This window comes from Ailuropoda melanoleuca, chromosome 7 (genome assembly GCF_002007445.2).
Source record: "Ailuropoda melanoleuca isolate Jingjing chromosome 7, ASM200744v2, whole genome shotgun sequence".
Classification (NCBI taxonomy): Eukaryota; Metazoa; Chordata; class Mammalia; order Carnivora; family Ursidae; genus Ailuropoda; species Ailuropoda melanoleuca.
This window is the reverse complement of record NC_048224.1, coordinates 13,528,450-13,547,389: the sequence shown is the minus strand read 5'-3', so window position 1 is coordinate 13,547,389 and position 18,940 is coordinate 13,528,450. Positions and strand designations below refer to the sequence as shown.

The 18,940-nt window shown below is 41.8% G+C and overlaps 1 protein-coding gene across 2 annotated transcripts in view; it reads right to left on the bottom strand.

The window, feature by feature from the left end:
• FOCAD (focadhesin) overlaps window positions 1-18,940 on the bottom strand; it is a 297,598-nt gene that overhangs the window by 55,921 nt on the left and 222,737 nt on the right. For both annotated transcript variants that reach the window (XM_002918527.4, XM_034663973.1), the window contains 5 exons: window positions 15,308-15,396; window positions 12,194-12,238; window positions 7,580-7,688; window positions 4,689-4,805; window positions 1,903-2,141 (listed from right to left, as the gene is read on the bottom strand). In XM_002918527.4, the coding sequence (XP_002918573.2) occupies window positions 1,903-2,141; window positions 4,689-4,805; window positions 7,580-7,688; window positions 12,194-12,238; window positions 15,308-15,396 (599 nt within the window). The remainder of the gene's footprint in view (window positions 1-1,902; window positions 2,142-4,688; window positions 4,806-7,579; window positions 7,689-12,193; window positions 12,239-15,307; window positions 15,397-18,940) is intronic.

Here is an 18,940-nt window from a genome sequence, read left to right as displayed (position 1 = left end):
GTAAATTACTTATCAGCACCAAAAGGCAAATATTTCAGATTTCTCTGCTCCAAGAAATTAGGAAGGTGGGAAACATGAATAACTACACGAGGACCTACAGCATTCCCACACTGGCCAAGAGAGGAAGCATGCTGTCCAAACAGATCATTAGAGCAAACTGAAAATTTGCACGGATTCTGAGGCCGTTCAGCCTTGGAAAGAGCTTCCTGGTGTCCGTCCCCAGACTCTCCTGCAGGTGCCACATCAAGTAAAACAGACAGGGGTAGAAGGTAATCTAGGAACTGGGAAGAATCCTTCAGGTTTCTCCAGGTAGCATGATTAAATTAACCTCGAGTGCAAGCTTGTCAAACCCTAAAACCAGCAGCATCTCATCCTAAACTAATGAAGAGGGGAGCCAGAGCCAAGATAGGATGAAATGAGTTGCCTGGAATTAAACTGCCATGGCTCATTTTTAGTTGTAAAACGTGTTGCTTGAAAGATACTGAAGAAAGAGCATGAACACAGATGGTGAAGAAACTGCCATTTGTAGCATAGTAGCAAAGGGAAAAAAAAAACCACTTTCAAGTTTTAAGTCTTTAAAAAACATGGTGCGTTCTGTCACACACACGATATGTAACAATCAATTCACGTGCAAAGGGTAGCCCTTTGTTCATGTCCAGAACCAGGCCTATAAATACGAATGCCGGTCAAGAGAACAAAATGAACATTCTAGAAACGTTTTCATTTATGATCACAAAGACGAAGCCAATCTTCCCAATCATCTGACAGATGTTTCCAAGAGCTGCAAATGATCATCTGAAAGATAGTATTTCCCTAGATCAATAGCAGTTCTCATAAAGGTTTCACATAATGGTGTTTGCACAAAGCTATGTAAATTACAAATGCAAACTTAACCACTGGTTTCAAACTGAAATCTAAATATAGCATAATGTCATCCAGTTTACCCGCATCGACACCGTCTCTTGGCTTTGGACAGACCGTTAATTTCTGCCAACCAGGGGAGTTTAAGGACATCCAACGTCACAACAGGATGCCTCTCCCAACTATCCTATTTCCAGTGCGAGGAAAATGGGGCTGAATTCCAAGTCAGTGAACATCTAAATATTCATGATATTCAAATATTCATGTTGTACCACACTGCAATCAACCTGGATATATAAAATTCCAAGACATGTTACAAAATAAAGAATAAATAGAATGGACGACACAACCAAGGCAGATTCATGCACAAGAAAACTTTCCCATCTAGTGGAATTTTCCACCTGAGTCTTTGATACTCGGTTAGCTCCATTCAAGGGTAAAGTCAGCAGCCCAAAACTAAGCAAATGGAACAAAGCACACAGTATAATATGCACAGATTAAGACTCTTTTTTAAGGATTATAAAAATGTAGCCAGGGCACAGGATAAAAGCAATCTTTAAAACTGGGTACATGCAGTTCTCTGGTGACCCAGGTGATTCCCAGTGCCCTCAGGCAGCAGGGATACTCTAATCTTCTCCTCCCATTTTATAGTAATATCAATAAAGGATCAACAATTATTTTCACCCTTAAAACCAGGGGGGAAAAAAGCAGCTTTTTTATTTTTAGCCCCGCAAGACCACACTTTTCCTCAAATGTATTACATGGACATATCCAGAGCTTTCAGAAGCATGGAATGGTGTTCAAGTCACCATCACCTTTGTAAGAGCAACCCTAAAAATACACTAATACCTTTGTGATGGCATTTTGGAAAGCCAGATGCACTCACAAAGGACAAGAAAGGGTCGCTGTGCCCATTTCAAAAAGTTTAGCAACCACATAATCGCTCAGACAGAACGTTCGTGAACGTGCGTGCCCGTGCATCGCATCGTCTGCCTACATCATCACAAAGACGAAAAGGAGGAATATTTTCATCAACTGTACCTGAGTTTCTCCTCACACAAGCGAGAGAGAAACATCCCCAAAGCAAGGCCCATGTGGATTTGCACGGCTTGAGACTCATCGGCTCTTGGTTTCCCAGGTAACCTGGCAGTCAGCATGTTTAGGATTTCCTCAACCTTCTCTTTGCAAGAAATAATGAAAACTGGCACGAGGAGAGACAAAGCCGTGGCGGCAGCGGAGCGGGCAATCGCGCTAGCTGTGTTTTCACCAGAATAGGATTTCTAGGACATGCCAAAGGAAGAAAACAGGGGTTGGCCTTTTGTTTAAAACATGAAGGAAGCATACCTATCACAGAAGCACCACACAAGATCAGTGGCTCTCAGATCCACCCCCGCCAATCAAAAACAGTATTTAAAAAAACCTATTTCTGTGTTTGGGTAGGTCCCCTTTTCACCCTTCCTTCCTGAAGCAATTTGCTACTAAACAATCAGTTGATTGATAATATCCTTTTAAATCTGAAAACAAAAAAAATAAGAGTCTTTTTTTACAGGGTGTGAATTCCCTCACTACACAGCCTGAAAAAAATCCAGTGTTTTGAAAGCCCACGTGTGTTTACTAAAAAACAGAACAAAACAAAACAACAAAACCCGAAGTGAAGTTACCCAAGCTTGGAGAAACCACCAAGCCACACTATAAATGTCCAGAAAGCCAGTTTTCCAGGAGAGAAAGAAAGCGTGTGTGTGTGGAGGGGCAGGGGGAGGGTTGGTTGTTAAAGTTTAGTACGAAGGAAGAAGTGTAGCACGGGGATCTATTGGCAGATGTCCCAAAAGTTTTGGTGGGAACGCTTCCCAGTAGATGGATTATTTCCTACAGGGGGTTAATTCCTTTTAATTAAAAAGGAAGTTGAAATCCTAAAAGCCTCTGGTTACAAAGCAATAACCAGCTATTCAAAACGAAATGGGAGAGCTCTATACGCTCCTTCCTATATTGTAATTATGGGAAAAGAAATGAATAACAGCCCTAATAAAATGGCAGGGCAGCTGAGTATGGAAGAACTTCTACAAGAATCTCATGTTAGGGAGCTCCAACAGACATGGTAGACAGTTATAAATATGTCTCAAGTGGGGGAAGAAAGCCCATTTCTCATTCCACACTATTACCCACTTCAAATTTTCAGACACACCATAAAGGCTGGGCTGTCCCTTGCAATCAAAGCACATTAAAAAGTGTGTTTAATTCTGTACCCATTTGCTCTCTAAGCTTTAGTACTTCAAGGACAAAAATCAAACATGTGCTAAGGTATTCTTCAAGTTAACAGAGCATTATTGCAATGACAATACTATTCAAAGTGACCCAGCTGCCCCAACACTGGAAGTCGAGAGAGTGACTTTCGAATCAGGGCTTTGAAGAGGCAGAATAATGCAAAAATCACAAAGATAAGCGGCAACCCTGAGCTGGCTACTAAGGAGATTATTTTTCTTGGTTTGCAAGAACTAAGCAGCGTGATTAGAAATCTCATAGAATACCCTGTCCTGGTGAATGTCTGAACCAGGGAGCTATTGCAAAGACCTCTAATATAAACTAGCTTTTCATCCATCGTTAAAGGAATAAGAACATTGCTGACAGCAAAGAAATGGTCATAATCCAATGACCTGAGGAAAATCTACCTTCCAATTTAATTCTGTATTATCTGCAAGTCATTTGTTTGTCCCCAAGTATAGTTACAAATCCTAGTTCCAGACTCTGAGGCCCAGAGGAATACGTACCAGGTCCTCCCAACAGCAGGAGGACAGAGGCACGCAGATTGCTGTACAGAGAAGACAAGGCAATGGAAGTTTCAGGCTCAATTCATGATCTTAACAACAGTTCACGACCTGTGCTATATTTTTATTCAAATCGACTATAATCCTTTTCCACTCAGTTGACTGTCCCATGATCACTGTAATTCCCTAAGCAGTGGAGAGTGATAAGGCAGAACCAAAAAAAAAATCCGGGCAGATACAGAAATAAGGCATGCACTAGAGCCAATGAAGGGGAAATAAAGCCTAAACCAGAAAAGGTGTGTTTTCGGTTTGTTTCAAATCTTAGGATATCAGCATGAAGAAAAAGAGTGACTAAGTGACAGGAGCTTTTTTCTGAGCAACAACAATATTCCTTGGTATGTACAGAGTATTTCACAGTTTTCAAAACATTTTCCCACCAGTTATATCATGTGATCCTCGCAAATCTTCTATGAAGTTGGCAAAGCATTAATTTTTACCTTCATCATACAGGTAAGGAAAATAAAAATGATGGGTTAAATATCAGGTCAACAGTCACAAAACCAGTAAGGGGTAGAGCTGGGGCTATAATCGCCAGAGATAACATTGTTCAATTTGCCTCATTTTACCCGTAAGGAAACAAAGGCCCAAAGAGATTATATGCACTGCCTGTGGTCACATATCCTGGCATTTAAAAACACTAGGACTAGAAACTCAGGGACCCCAATCTTTAACCAACGTTTATTTCACTACAGCTGTAGCTCTTGCCTCTGGCTACACAAGGGAATAATCTAGAGACCCTTCAAAATACTGAGGGTGCCCATGGTCTATTCCTAAGCAATTAAATCAGAGGAGAGGCCTACAGGTTAGTGTTTATTTTTTTCTATCTATAGAGAGATTTTATATATATACATGTGCGTGCACGCACACACATACACTTCAAGTTCCCCAGGTGAGTCCAACATTAAGCTAAGACTGAGGATAATTACACTATGGTATGGCTTTCATGTGAACAATATGGGTTTTGACTTTTCCAAACATTTTTTAAGTTTTATTTCTCAGACTTACATAATAAAACGAGGAGAAAAGTTGTCCTCTGGGTTGGTAATGGCTATCCACAATGACCAGGAGAGTATCAGACACCATGGAAACCCACTCCTTCATTGAAAGGAAATTAGGCTGAACCTGCAGATGAAGAAAAACATGAAATGAGGGGCACGTGGGTGACTCGGTCAGTTAAGCGTCCAGATTCCTGATTTTGGCTCAAGTCATGAGCTCGGGGTCCTGGGATCTAGCCCCACATTGTCAGGCACAGTGCTCAGCAGAGTGTCTGCTTGAGGAGTCTCTCTCTCCCTCCGCCTCTCCCCTGCTTGCTTTCTCGTTCTCTCTCTCAAATAAATAAATCTTTGAAAAAAAAAAAAAAAGGAAAAACATGAAATGAAAATGGAAAAAAAAGAAAACCTAAATATTATTTCTAGATCCGGGGCACAACCCCCTTCTGTATTAAGGAGTAAAGTGCTATTATCAAAAAGTAACCTTCACCCACCAGGACTTTAGGAGGCAGATAGATATTTGACAAATAAACAGCCTCAGCCTGTGCCCCAACTGGAATAAGATTTACCTTTTATACAAGACAAGCAGAGGTGAGAGGACAGGGGCTGCAAAACAGACCGTGTCCGAGAGCTCTCCAGCCCGCCTGTGTTTAGCGAGGGTGACATGGGGGTTAAAGGAGAGACGTGCAGAGAAAGTAACTCAAAATGTCTCATTTCTATGACTTGCCATTTCACAAAGGAGGTAATAAAGCAGCCTACAAAATTCTCATCACCGTCTTTAGCATTTCTGCTTACTATCACCATAGATTTATCATTCTGAATCATCACAACATTTGCCTCGCTAATTAGGTATGAAAGCATAAATGATCTTCAGTTGGGAAAAGAAGAGGAAAGAGAATGTAAAAAAACCCAAAACAACAACAAAACCCAACTCATTAAAAAGAGATCTTGGTTTTAAAAATCATTCATGAACCGTGGATGTCAAAAGCATCCATTAACTCACACGGTCACACTCAGGTGGGGCAGACAACAAAGGTCAGTGCAGTGTGAAGCATCCTTGGAATTCATGCCTTGACTCAAAGAAGGCCTTCTTTCTGGGATCTTTGGTTGTTGGTCAGATGCAGATTTGAACAAAGTTTGAAAACTTCAACTTTAATCAAATAACAAGGTCTTGAGTTTGTACTGAATACCAACCAAAGACACGGTGATGAAGAATGAAAGCAGAGCCCCATCTTTGGGTCGTGAGGCTTCTCGATGTTTCGTGTAGTATGTGCTACAGCACAGAGCAAAGGAGTGGGGAAATACAGAAGAATAAGATTGTCCGGAACTCAGACTCACAGCTAGACCCCTGGTTATCACTGGGGCAAATAACCTGCACGAACGCCCAAATCAGGGACCCTAGAAAGGCACGTTAACTTTTTAGGTCATAGAGTCTACTCAGCACGTTGTCTCTGCTAAAGGATTCCACGGCTCTTTCAAGGGTATAAAACATCTTTCTCATCATTAAAGTAAAATCCTGCATTTAAAGTCAAAATTTCCCATGGTAACTACACTTCTATGCTTCATGCAATAATTGCTTGGCCTCTTTCCCTTCCTCAAGGGTAATATACATTTGTAGCTTTTGCTACATAGCCTCTATTCTCTTGTTTACTGGTAATGGCACCCTTTGGAGAATTCCCTCCTCCGCGATTTGAAACTTGGTTAAATGCTCAACGAAGGTACCCATCTGACCTGCCCAAGGGGTGGGCATGAGACCCATGGGACCCTAAACCTTGAGCGACGCAAGCATAGTACATGACCATAGCGGATCCATCCCAGTGGTGGTCGTCTGCTGTGTCGGTTCTCCTATTGCTTCCTGTGCCTTATGCTCTTCCCCAAACCCAGTTTTCAGCTTTGCCTTCAATTCCATGGGCTTCTGGATGCCATATCCTTCTGCTTTTTTATTTAGATGAGAGTTGGTTCCTTTGCTTGCAACCAAAAAACTCCACCGTGAAAAAAGAGTACGGATGGCCCATAAGACACACTGAGGGAACAGAGACCAGCTGAATAGCATTGACTAAAGCCCGGTTTTTGCAGCAAGAAGTCAGATGATGGTTACTATTACTGAATGCTTAGTATCTACCAGCTGTTGAGCTCACATACATTCATTCATTTGATCCTCACAGCAATCCTGTCTGGTGAGGACCCTTAGCCCCACTTTACAGATGGGGAAACAGGATCTGCAAGACGAGGTTCCAACAATAGACCACAGAGCTAGTAAGTGCAAGTACTGGGATTTCATACAGGACTCTCCCACTCCAAAGCCTATGTTTTTTAACCACTCGGCTATATTGTCTCCAGATAATGATAGCTACCAGATAATGGGGCTTAAAAGAAGAATAAATCCATGCCTTTCTATTTTGACAGATATGAATTATCCGAAAAAGTACATTGGAAATGAACATTGGCCAGCTCGCCACATGTTTAATTAAGAAATAAATGCCTTGCAGAAATGAATAGGCACTTTGTCATTGACATCTACAATTAAAATGCAAAGTACAATTTTTTTCAGTCAGTAAACACTGCTTATTTATCATTTTTTGACAGCATTGTTCACTTTCAGTAAGCCTAGTTAACCTCCTAAGATTGGTTACCACTGATGTAATCACAAAAAGACAACCCCTGTTGCATAAAATTGGTACCTTCAAATGGAAATGACCACTTAACTGTGATGGAGAAAGCAAAACAGAAAAGCAGCAAGGCAAAGTGTCTGAGGAGCCCCTCAAGCTCGCCGTGCAAAGACCATCAAGTAGCATAACTCAGTGCGCGGCAGGCACTGGCTGGAACCTCATCAATTCAGGGCCAGGCTTACAGAGGCTGCTCACTTTTCAAACATTGCCCAACTGGCTCAAGTCACCCTTAACTCACCTCCGGGACCCCCTCCGAGTCCGAGGAGAGGCTGGCTTCGTGTCTGGATACGACGACAGCGAGGCTGCTTAAGGCTAACAGCGCGTTGCCCTTGACCACTGGGCTCTCCCTGTTTAAAAAGAAAAAAATTCCAAGAGAGGATTTGGGGGCATTAGCCAGGAGAAGAGAAGGCATTATTACAGAGAAGGCAGATGAGGTCAAAAAGCACGTCCATTCCCTCACAGGGCTTCATGTCTGCTTGTGCCCTGATATTCTTCCCTCCTTCTGACGCCAGCTCTGATTTTTCACTCTCCTCGGACAGGTATGGTCGTTAGGCTTTTTGTGTCTGTGTCACCTACAAATCTAAGCTCATATATCGAAGTCCTTTCTTCCTAAAGCTTTTATTTCATCATTGGACGCAGCATTTCGTAAGCTATGTCTTTCCACCTCATCTTTGGCCAATACGGATTTTATCGATTTGTACTGCAAACACGGAGCCACGTGCGTGAATGAACGCAGTAGAATGCAACCGGCCTCTGGCTTTTCTTGGGCACTGGTGTGTGGAAGCCGCTTCTAGTGAGCCACTTCAGACAGCGACCTGCCACGCTTATTATGATCATTATTATCCTCCCCTTTTTTCCCCCGAGATGCCAAACCCAGCAAACTTAAAGGCGGTTTGTGATATAACTTAGAGACCCTAGATAAGATGCCAAAAAAAGGGGGGGGGCTGTTTTTAAACTACCTGGATGGAGAGTTGCCCTCTCCTATTATCCTAATGGGTTTTTTTCTACTATTAGCAACAAAATCTTAAATATGACTTCTGGATGTAGTATGAAAAAAACAACCTTTTTAAATATACTTATCACCCAAAAATGAACATTTAATATTATTCCATTATTCCAACGTGATTCTGTAGAAGAAAATCTTCAGTGGGACACTGACTAGATGCTCTTGGTCGGCCACCTCCGTCATAACGGAACCCGGGCAACAGAGCACCCAAGCCCTCGGATGGTTCCATTCTGTCCTGGTTGTGGGTTCCCATAAACACAGAGACCATTTCCCAAAACCCGGACTTGAGACCTGAACGTCGACCTGTGTGTACGTGCCAGGATGACTCCTGCTCACCCCAGTGCAGGACTGGAACAGATCTGTGGGGTGAGGAGATTGCCAGCCCCGCACCCCGTGCAAACTAAGGACCTCCAGTCCCAGGCCACACTGATGACGGAACCTGTGAGTTAGTGGGGAGTCAAAGGTGAGTATATATACACATTCTTGCATGTTTGCTTCCATTGTGTAAGAATGGGATTCAGGACTTCCCATGGTCGAGTTCCTCCAACTACCTATTCAGTGAATCCCTCCCACCTTCTTGCTCTCCCCACCTTGGGGTGGTTAAACTCAGTGAAAGTTTCCTCTGCGCACTTGCTCATTCTGTCCACTCCTGCTTAATTCGTTCCTCTACAAGGCCTGCCATTCTTTGATCACACAACGTTTATATTGGGGGATAGGGTGAAGGGAGAAAATAGGAGGAAGACCTGAAGGTGAAGCCGATGCCTTCAACCGAGGTTTGCTAGAGTTCTGCAGGAAGGATCACTGTGAACTCCTACAGATAATAATAAAACTCCAGGGAGCAGGGCAAGATATGGGCATTCCGAGGCACCCGAGCCGTAACATCACTTAACAAAACCAAAATTAAATCTATTTCTAATAGGATCTCTTTCCTTTAGCTGAGAATATCCCAAAGCCTGTCCTGCTACAAATCAGCCATGAATCCCTAAAGTTATATAAAAAAAAAAAAAAAAGATTTTCAAATTCTCAGTGATCTGACAATTCAATCCCTAGTTTTTATTACCCTATAGAAAAACTCAGATGGTCACCAGAAATCAGGTACCAAATCATTTAAAACAAGGATATTACACAAGATGACATGAAAAGTCCTCTTGTAACCCTGAAATTATGGAAGAACATCTAGTCTCCATTTTAAAACAGAGCCCCCAAATGATTTTGTTTCAGAAGTTTCACTGGTCCTGACACTCTTGGACATGTATTGTTCTTGTAAAATGGAGAAAAATATATTTAAAGCCACCAGAAATTAGACCTTTGCTTGCAGACTAAATGCATATTTGGACATTAATCTTTGAATAGAAAAAAGTATGTCACAGTCCGCACAATGAATGCTCGGGCCAAGCCACACACTTCACACAGGTACTGTGACTAGGTCTTGGTCAACTCTGCAGTCCCTGCATGCCTAGCACAGTGACTTATGGAGGGGAGACACTCGATACATATTTAGTGAAACAAATTCACCGAGGAGCCGGCCAGGTGAAAATCTTAAAACGGTTCAGCAAAAACTCATCAGCTTGTGGATCAAATAACTATTCCCTACCAGTCGGGCAGTAGTAACTAATTTGCATAATAACATGTCAGCATCAGTACAGTATTTATCTAGGCAACACCACTAGCATTTTAATTAAACTGTCCTTTGGAACAAACTGATGCCATTAACCTAATTAAAAAGCACAGGGAAGGATGAGCTACAATGATGCTTTCTTAGGGACAAAGTATTACATTACATATTAGTAAAGTGACCCAGTCCTTCGGGGATTTTCATCTTCGGGTTCAGATCTATTTCATGAATAACAATGAAAATAAACTTACATCAATCATCAGGGTTTATCTGTGTTCTGATTCTCCCTTAGCCCTATCCTTGATGCTTTAAAACTGCTCTTAAATGAGCAAATCAGTCTAATCCTGGGACTGGTGTTTTACTTCCTGCATTTAACTTACGGCTCAGAACAAAGTAAGTCTTACAATGGTCCAAACCAGCCTGTGGCAGCCATGATCCAGGAAAGCAAAGGCTAAGCTGGCAGCAGGTGGTGGGGGGATCCTCCCATGGTTGGAGGAAGCCAGTGGGAAAAAGTAAAGAGAGGGCAGCAGAGTGATTTTTTTTCCCCTGCACTATCATTAATCTCTCAGCCTCCGAACCTCACTTGCTGTCATACCTACTATTGTCAGCATTGCTTTAATAAGATAAGGTCTATAAAATACTTAGAAATTTTTGATGAAAAGGTTTAGCACCATGAGAACATGAATTATTTTTATTCCCTACCACTGAGAATGTGAACACACTCTTCTTAGATATTAGCCATGAAACGATGCTTTGCAAATCTGAAGATTAAAATCTTGTTGAAATAAAATTTTAGAATGGAAAATGCAAAAGCTACTAGAGAGGCAAAATTATAGTCTAATAGAAAGCTGCAAGATTCTTCAGTGTTCATGATTTTTTTGCTGCAAATGTCAGAGCACTGTTTTTTAACAGGATATAAGTACGCTACATAATGGAACAAACTATGAAAGGTAAAGGTCAAAGACAGCCCCCGACCCAGCACACCCTCCCCTCCAATATGCAGCTGAGAGCTCCCCCACAGTGTCTGCAATTCACCAAACTGGATAAGCAGACACAAATGAGTCCCTGGCGAAGCCTCTCTGTACTTTAGTTTTCATTTTGTCAACAGATATGTCAACAGATATTTCCCAGTGCCTCCCACAGAACTGAGTGCAGGGGAGGATTACCATCTCTATCCCCCTTTATTCAGAAGACATGAGGCTGAGTAGTGATCATGCACTACGACCAGACCTCACGATTACGTGCCTGCTTAAGAATTTACTGGTAGAAAGAGAACTCTAAGGTAGATTATGTTCTTTGTTTTGGGGTTTTGTTTTTGTTTTTTAAGGCAAAACCTATTTAGTCACGGAAGGTTCTGGGACATGATAGGGATAAACTATACTGCAATTAAATATGTCTAGATAATGTGGACACATGAAATCCTCTAGGTCAAAGGTCAATCCATGTTATTTGGCGGATAAGAAAAAAGGAAGTCCTACAGAAAGGGCAGCCCTAAAGGTGATGGTGGAAGGGAGAAGTGGCCGTAACTGACATGTAACTTACTGCCAGAAACAATTACTCAGCTTGTTGGCAAAGAAACCTGAAGAGATTGTTCAAGCAAGTTCATTAGGGTATAATTTTCTGTTGAGAGTTGGCTTAAGATAAATAAAAAGCCTCAAGGTGGTAATACTCGTTATTTTTGTTAAAACAACCATAAGGATATGATTGAAACTGCCATTTTCATGGGCCTTCACGCTCGTTTTTGGTATTTAAAAATTCAATTTTTAGATACCCTGGACCCAGTAACACAAAGGGAATGAAAGGAAGTACTACTTTGATTTATTTCCTGGCTCGCAGTTGAGATTTAATAACCTATTTGTAGAACCCACATAATTCACATTAGCAAGAATTTCTCCTTCCCTCAGCAGCCCCCGCCCCCGCCCCAACCTAAATGAGAATCCTTTAAGTCTAAGTCAAAGCACGGGGCACTTTGTTAGGTGTACAACAAGGGCACGACCTCAGTGACTCTTGAAGCAGAAGTCATGTTTGTATTGATTCCTCTGTCTTCTCACAAAAAGACATTGACTTAAGAATTAACATGAGAAAGGATAACAACTGATTTAAAAAAAATAATTTAAAAATCCTTTAAAATTCTTAAAGTTGGGACACACTCTAAAGGGGGAAATGGTATGCACCTGCTGGGGGAAAAATTTTTAAAGAAAATTTTTGGTAAGAGAATAAATGGATCTTACTTGGCCGCCGCCTTGGTGATCTCCTCAGTCAACATGTCTCGGACCCTGCAATACAGATTGAAAATGGGTGCGGGAGTTTACGTTGGGATAAGAACCCAATCTTTTTGCTTACCTGTCAATTAATAGGACTCCAGATCCTAAAACTATGTATGTGGAGTTTTAGTGTAAGGTGAAAAACCTGTCATAGGAGCTCTACTCCAAAGACTCTCCCCTGCCTATTCCTTAGGTCACTTACTGGAGGCAGGCAAGGAGGGACACATGGGCAGTTATGGCAGTGTCACCTCTTAAACTGAGTGGTGGCTACACAGGCGTCCTTTATGTTATATTCTGCTCTGGGCTGAATGTCCGTGTTCCCTGGAAATTCATATATTAAAATCCTAACACTCCCTGTAGAGTGTTTGGAGGTGAGGCCTTTGGGAGGTTGTGCGGGCAGCGCACTCATGAGTGGGATGAGTGGGATGAGTGGGATGAGTGGGATGAGTGGGATGAGTGGGATGAGTGCCCTTGTAAGAAGAGACACAATGCTTGCCTTCCCTCACGTGACAATACAAGGAGAAGGCAGCCACTTGCAAACCAGGAAGCAGGCCCTCACCAGCACAACATATCCTGGCCCCTTGATCGGCATGTCCCAGCCTCCAGAAGGGTGAGAAATAAATTTCTGTGGTTTAAGCCATCCACCCAATCTATGGTATTTTAGTTGTATCAGCCTAAACTGACTAAGACATTCTCTCGTTTTTTGCAGAAGAGCTCACTAAAATAGCAATTTACTATTTCCAAATCGTAGATAATGGAATAGTCACTATGTATGTATAGAAAATAAAAATTTTAAATGGCGATAAAATCACTCTGGAGCCGAAAGAAAATAATTACATGTGTGGACTGGAAGATAGCATACCCAATTCAAATATTCACCAGATAAAATGTCTTTTCAACATAAAAGCCTTGAGCTCAAGAACAACCATGGACTGCCGTGTTTACATTTTGAAGAAACAATCATCGATATTTTCACTATACACTTTAAGTTTTGTAAGTTCAAACTTTTTATAAATATAAAATTTTGCAAATGTTATAGCTGCTTTATTTTCATTGGAAATGTTAAAGAATTTTAGCTATCAGCACTCTGAGAATGACTCGATCTTAAGAGCCAAGTTTTTCAAAAGGTTGCAAACATTTCTCCTACAGACGACGAACTTGCATTCTATAAAACTATTCGACAATAAATTTCTCTAAAATGCATTGTCCTCTCTCAGGCTTCCTAAATGGAGTATGGTGAACTCACTGCGGGTTTTTTTACTGGTCAATGTGGAATATTTACAAATGATGACCTGCCTATAATTCTGTGTAGGGCCAAACCTTCTATGTGTGGGCTAGATCCCACCTCTTACCTACCTGCTTCTGTCTGCTGTACCACCAAATGTTCCTTCTCCACTTGTATAACTCCCCTTAGCAGGTGAACACACTGTGGTGTCTACCATCTTCAAGGAAGAAAAACTCTCCAGCGATTGCCCCATTTCGCTGCTTTCATACATCAGAACTCTTTAAAAGAGTTCATTTCCTTCTACTCTTTCTAGACCCTTCTATAATCTGGCTTTTGTCCCCACAGCTCCACCAAAACAGCTCCTGTCATGGCCGCCAAGGACTTTCAAGAGGTTAAGTCTTTCCTGATTCTCCGTCTCCACCTTTTGCAGCCTCATAGCAGCCTTTGACACAACTGGTTTCTCCTGTCTCCAAACATCTTCTTTCCTCGGTGTTTCAGATTCCATTCTTTCTTGGTTTTCCTCCCACATCACTGACCACTACTTTTCTCTGTGCTTTATTGGGTCCCTCTTCATCTGCCCCATGTCTAAATGTTGAACTGCTCTGGGGCTCTGTCCTCTGACCCTTTCTCACCCCTTTAGGTGATCTGATCGAGCGCCATGATTTTAGATGCAGTTGATATGTTGATAATTCCCAAATTTATATTTTCAGCCCCGACCTCATCCCCAAACTCTAGACTCAAATGGTCAACGACCTACCTGATATCTCCAAATTGGAGGTCTAATTAGCAAGTCCCAAACCTAATTCCTACCCTACACAGACTATTGTCCTCCCATCTTAGTAAGTGGGAAGTTCATACTTTAAGTTACTCACAGTCAAAATCTTGGAGTTACCCTGGACACCCACCTTTCTGTCACAGTCTTCATTCCATCTCTCTAATATTTTGGAGAATACAGCCAATATACAACCCCCACCACATGATCATTTTTAGTAGATGAACCTCAACTATACATAAAAGAGAATCACAAAGAGGAAGCGAAATCCAAATTCTTAACCTCTAATCTTAAATTCGATGTCCTAATGTTTTAAACTGTGTTCCTACTTTGGAAGTTAATCTAGAAAATGTAACTTAGAAGAGAATTACTTAAACATACGTGCACACAGCTTCTGCTTTTCTACAAATGCCAGTTATCAGTAAACAAAAACCTAAACTCCAGTAAGCTTTGAATAGATTTTTAGATTCAAGAAACCTGGTGTCTGCAGGTAAAGCAATTTAGATTCTAGGCACTTTACCGAGATTTAGGTGGCTGCCACATTAATCTGACAAGGTATTCTTCCTAACCCATGTAACAATTTAAATTGCTTTTAATGTGCCAGCACTTACACATTTCTAGCTAATATAGTAGGAATTCACTTGGGGATGTCTGCCAAATAAATTAAAACCCTGACGCCTTAAAGTTGCTCCTAATAATGAAGATGTCTTGGGGAGAGGGGAGCACGGGAGTGGAAGGGTACTCCTTGATGAAACAGGAGTTGTTAAGAAGGCAATGAATTGAGTGGGAAAAACAGAATTTCTCCTTTGAAAGCATATGAAATAATCAGTTACAGGGGAGAAAAAGGGAAAAGCAACCCATTTCCACACTGCTTTAGGAAACCATTTTAAAAATAATTAAAATTTACGAATAAAGCTCTACTTGTTAGATCTGGAAAGTCCACCTATCAGAGCTTTAGTCTCTTCACCTTTGGGCATGTATGTAAGTTAAAATTCCCCACATAAGCCTTTCAACAGTGGGCCCCTCCCCGCTCATTGTTTGTTTCCCATGATGAGCAATGAGCTGCAGGATGCCATCCCCTTACCAGAGCCAGGCTGTGCCTTTTTTGTACTGCACCTCCTCGGGTCCTTCTTTACCATGTTTCAGTTGTAAGTCCAGCTCTCCTGTCCTGCCCTGCAGGACACACAGCATAAATCAGCATGCAAACCTGACGGCTGAAATGACCTCAACATTTCTTTGTAAAACACTGATAACTGATATAGCTTTTCCCCATTGGCTTCCAGCGTTCCTGATAAAATGTTAGATTATTAAAAAAGAATGTGTGAGGAGAGATAATTATATCCACCACTCAGGTATTTCAACACTCACCAAAGAAGTTTATCCTGGAGCAGCTGTAGATTTGGGAAATTTAGTGCATAGCACTTCATTTTGGGATATCGATTAAAAGCAGATTTGAATTCCGTAGGTCCCGTAAAAAAAAAAAAATCCCCCTTATCATAATGACCTGCCTCTGTTGATAGCTGATAATTGTAACGGACACTATTACCAAGACTGGGGTCTGGGCATCCGTACTACAACAGAACGACAGAAAATGAGGCTTATCATCTAACACGGAAGATTTGGGTCATATATAACTAAAGTTATTCTCAAACACCTACACATTACATATTTACTTCTTGAATGTATAAAAGTCGATACCATAATTTTCAACTTGTATACACAAGAAAACTATAGTTGCTATCACCCCTTTAAGACCAAGACCTTCAGATACTTATTATCCTGTTTTTTTTTACGCTCAGGATTACTTTGATCAGCTCCTTCTCCCTCTAGTCTATCAGCAATTACATTATTTAAATGTACTTAAAACACTGGTTTAGGGGCTCCTGGGTGGCTTGGTGGATGATTTTGGCTCAGGTCATGATCTCAGGATCCTGGGGTCAAGCCCCACATTGGGCTCCCTGCTCAGTGGGGAGTTTGCTTCTCCCTCTCCCTCTGCCCCCCCCCATTTTCTCTATCTTTCAAATGTNTTTCTAATGTATAAATAAAATCAGAAAGAAAGAAAGAGAAAGAAAGAAAGAAAGAAAGAAAGAAAGAAAGAAAGAAAGAAAGAAAGAAAGAAAGAAAGAAAAAAGAAAAGAAAAGAAAAAAGAAAAAAGGAAAGGAAGGAGGGGGAGGGGAGGGGAGGGAGGAAAGTGGGGAGGGAAGGGACGAAAAGGGAAGGGAGAAGGGAAGGGAGGGGAAAATACAAGTCCTAGCTACTCCACATTCTCACCAATATTTGGAGTTGTCAGGCTTTGAATTTTTACTATTCTGGCAAGTGCCAAACAGTGTTTATTATGGTTTTAATTTTCATTTCACTGTTTATCAATGTGACTGAAAATCCTTTCAAATGTTTATTGACTTTTAGATTTCCTACTGTGTCCATTTTTCTTTTTTTTTCCTCTTTTTAAAGATTTGTTTATTTATTTGCGAGAGAGAGCTTGGAGGAGGCACAGAGAGGGAGAGGGAGAAAGAAACGCAGACTCCGTGCTGAGCACACAGCCCGACACAGGGCTCCCCTCCATCCCACGACCCTGAGATCACGACCTGAGCTGAAACCAAGAGTCCGACACCCAACAGACTGTGCCACCCAGGCATCCCCGTGTGTCCACTTTCCTACTGGTTGTCTTTTTCTTACTGATTTTAGAGTTCTAAAGTATGGGGGCGCCTGGCTGGCTCAGTCAGTAGAGCACACGCGCTCTGTCTCAGGGTTGTGAGTTCAAGCCCCATGCCAGGTGTAGAGCTTACTTAAAAAAATAAAGAATAAAATAAAATGAAAAGCAGAGAGTCCTAAAAAGAGTCCTTTCCGCAGCAGCAAAGACTATCTCCATACAAACTGTAGAGAGGGAAGCAATACAGCTTGCCGGGTTGAGGATGTGGGCTCTGGAATCAGAATGCCTTGATCTAAGGCCATGCTCCCTTACTTGCCGTGTAAATTCTGACAAGTTACTTCATCTCTCTAAACTTGCATTTCCTCATTTGTGAAACATAGCTAACAACTATCTCACGGCATTAGAACACCAAGCCACATCATGTGGGAAGTGTCTGTTTAGTGTGGTAGCTGGTAACGAAGAGCTTCCATACCAGGTTTATTATCAACAACAACAACAGCAGCAACAACCCCACCTCCCTTTATTATCTTCTTAGGAACTCATCTCTCATGAATATATATAAACTCTCAGTTACCACCAGCCCTGAGGCTCACTGAAGGCAAAGACTGTTTACCAGTCTAAGGGGTCCTTGTCCTTCAGTGCAAATTCCAGCCCACGGTGCCCTGGGGCTGACCAGCTCATAGGCTCAGAGATATGATGGGCATCCTATTCACATCCTTCATAATTTCCATTCACTTCACTCATATCCATCCCCATCTCCGTGTTTTCAAAGATAGAACCCTGGCCCTTTCATTCTCCCCTCTGTCTCCTGGAGCAAGGTATCAGAGGTGAACAAATCGGCAAGACATTAATATTAATACTTATTAATACTGATACTGACCTCCCAGAGCGATAGGCAAATTAGAAAATAGTATTTCTTGCCTATCCCTGTTAGTTATGCTTCTTAAATTAGGCCTCTTTACTCCTAGGAACATGTACTTCCTTATATCCTTTTCCAAAAAGGATAAACAGTAAGAAATGAAAATGTTCAAAATCTGCTTAGAAATAAACCAAAAAACAAAAGAGCTTAGTATACAGGCAGCCTACTAAGAAGGCCTATGTTTCTAATCTCTCCTATAGCCATAACCCAGTACAGCCATCGGCGTAACTAAATTTCTAACTTCTTCTTCCAAAGTCTCTCACTCCTCTCAATCCTCTCTTCTGGAATGTCTCTCTCCCCCTTTCCACCCAGTCCCTGTGGGGCTATTTATTCAGACCCACTTTGCCCCCGGAGTCTGTGTTGCTCATTATGCCACCCATCCCTGTCACCTCTGCTTCTGTGATTAAGGGGGGAAAGCACTCACCGGGAGGAAAAAGGCGGAAATGGTCACCTGAACTGAGATTTTTGGATTGCCTGTAGACTCCAATTATTTATCTACCCTTCTTTTTTTTTTTTTTGACTCTCCCATCTATATAACTAAGAGCTTGCTGATTCTAGTGAGCGATCTCACCTAGCTCCAAACGTGCAGACGTTAAGAACAAACAACTCCTACCAATGGTCAGAGAGAAATCTACCGGGGTCGCAATTCCTGACCCAGGTTTGGATTTCAGATTACTTCACAGCCAGCTGACCCACTCAGGAAGCAAACGTCTGCAGTCAACCTGCTTTCTAATTCCTCTCTCTAGGCTGAGGTCATATTCACAAGAGCCCTTTCCGCAAAGGCTGGAGAACTTAACCAACTCGGCATGCCACATGCGGACCAAGGTAAAGGCGGCTGTAAAGCCCTCCTTACCAAAACGGACACTGAGCTGTCAATCAACTCATATCTACCCGCGTTTTCCATCTTAATGGGAAGAAAGCCAAATACCTCCTCATGTCAACCACATTGATATGCTTAAAATTCAAATTCCAACATCCTTGTGGAAAAATTAGATCAGGCTGGAAGCAGATGCCCAAGCTAAAACCACTGGTCCTGATCAGGATCTCGAACTTATTCACATTGTAATCAACCTCCAGGAAATAATGTAGAATGTATCCTTCAACATGTCTCCTAGGCTTAACTGAATAAAACATGCCTCCTCTAAAT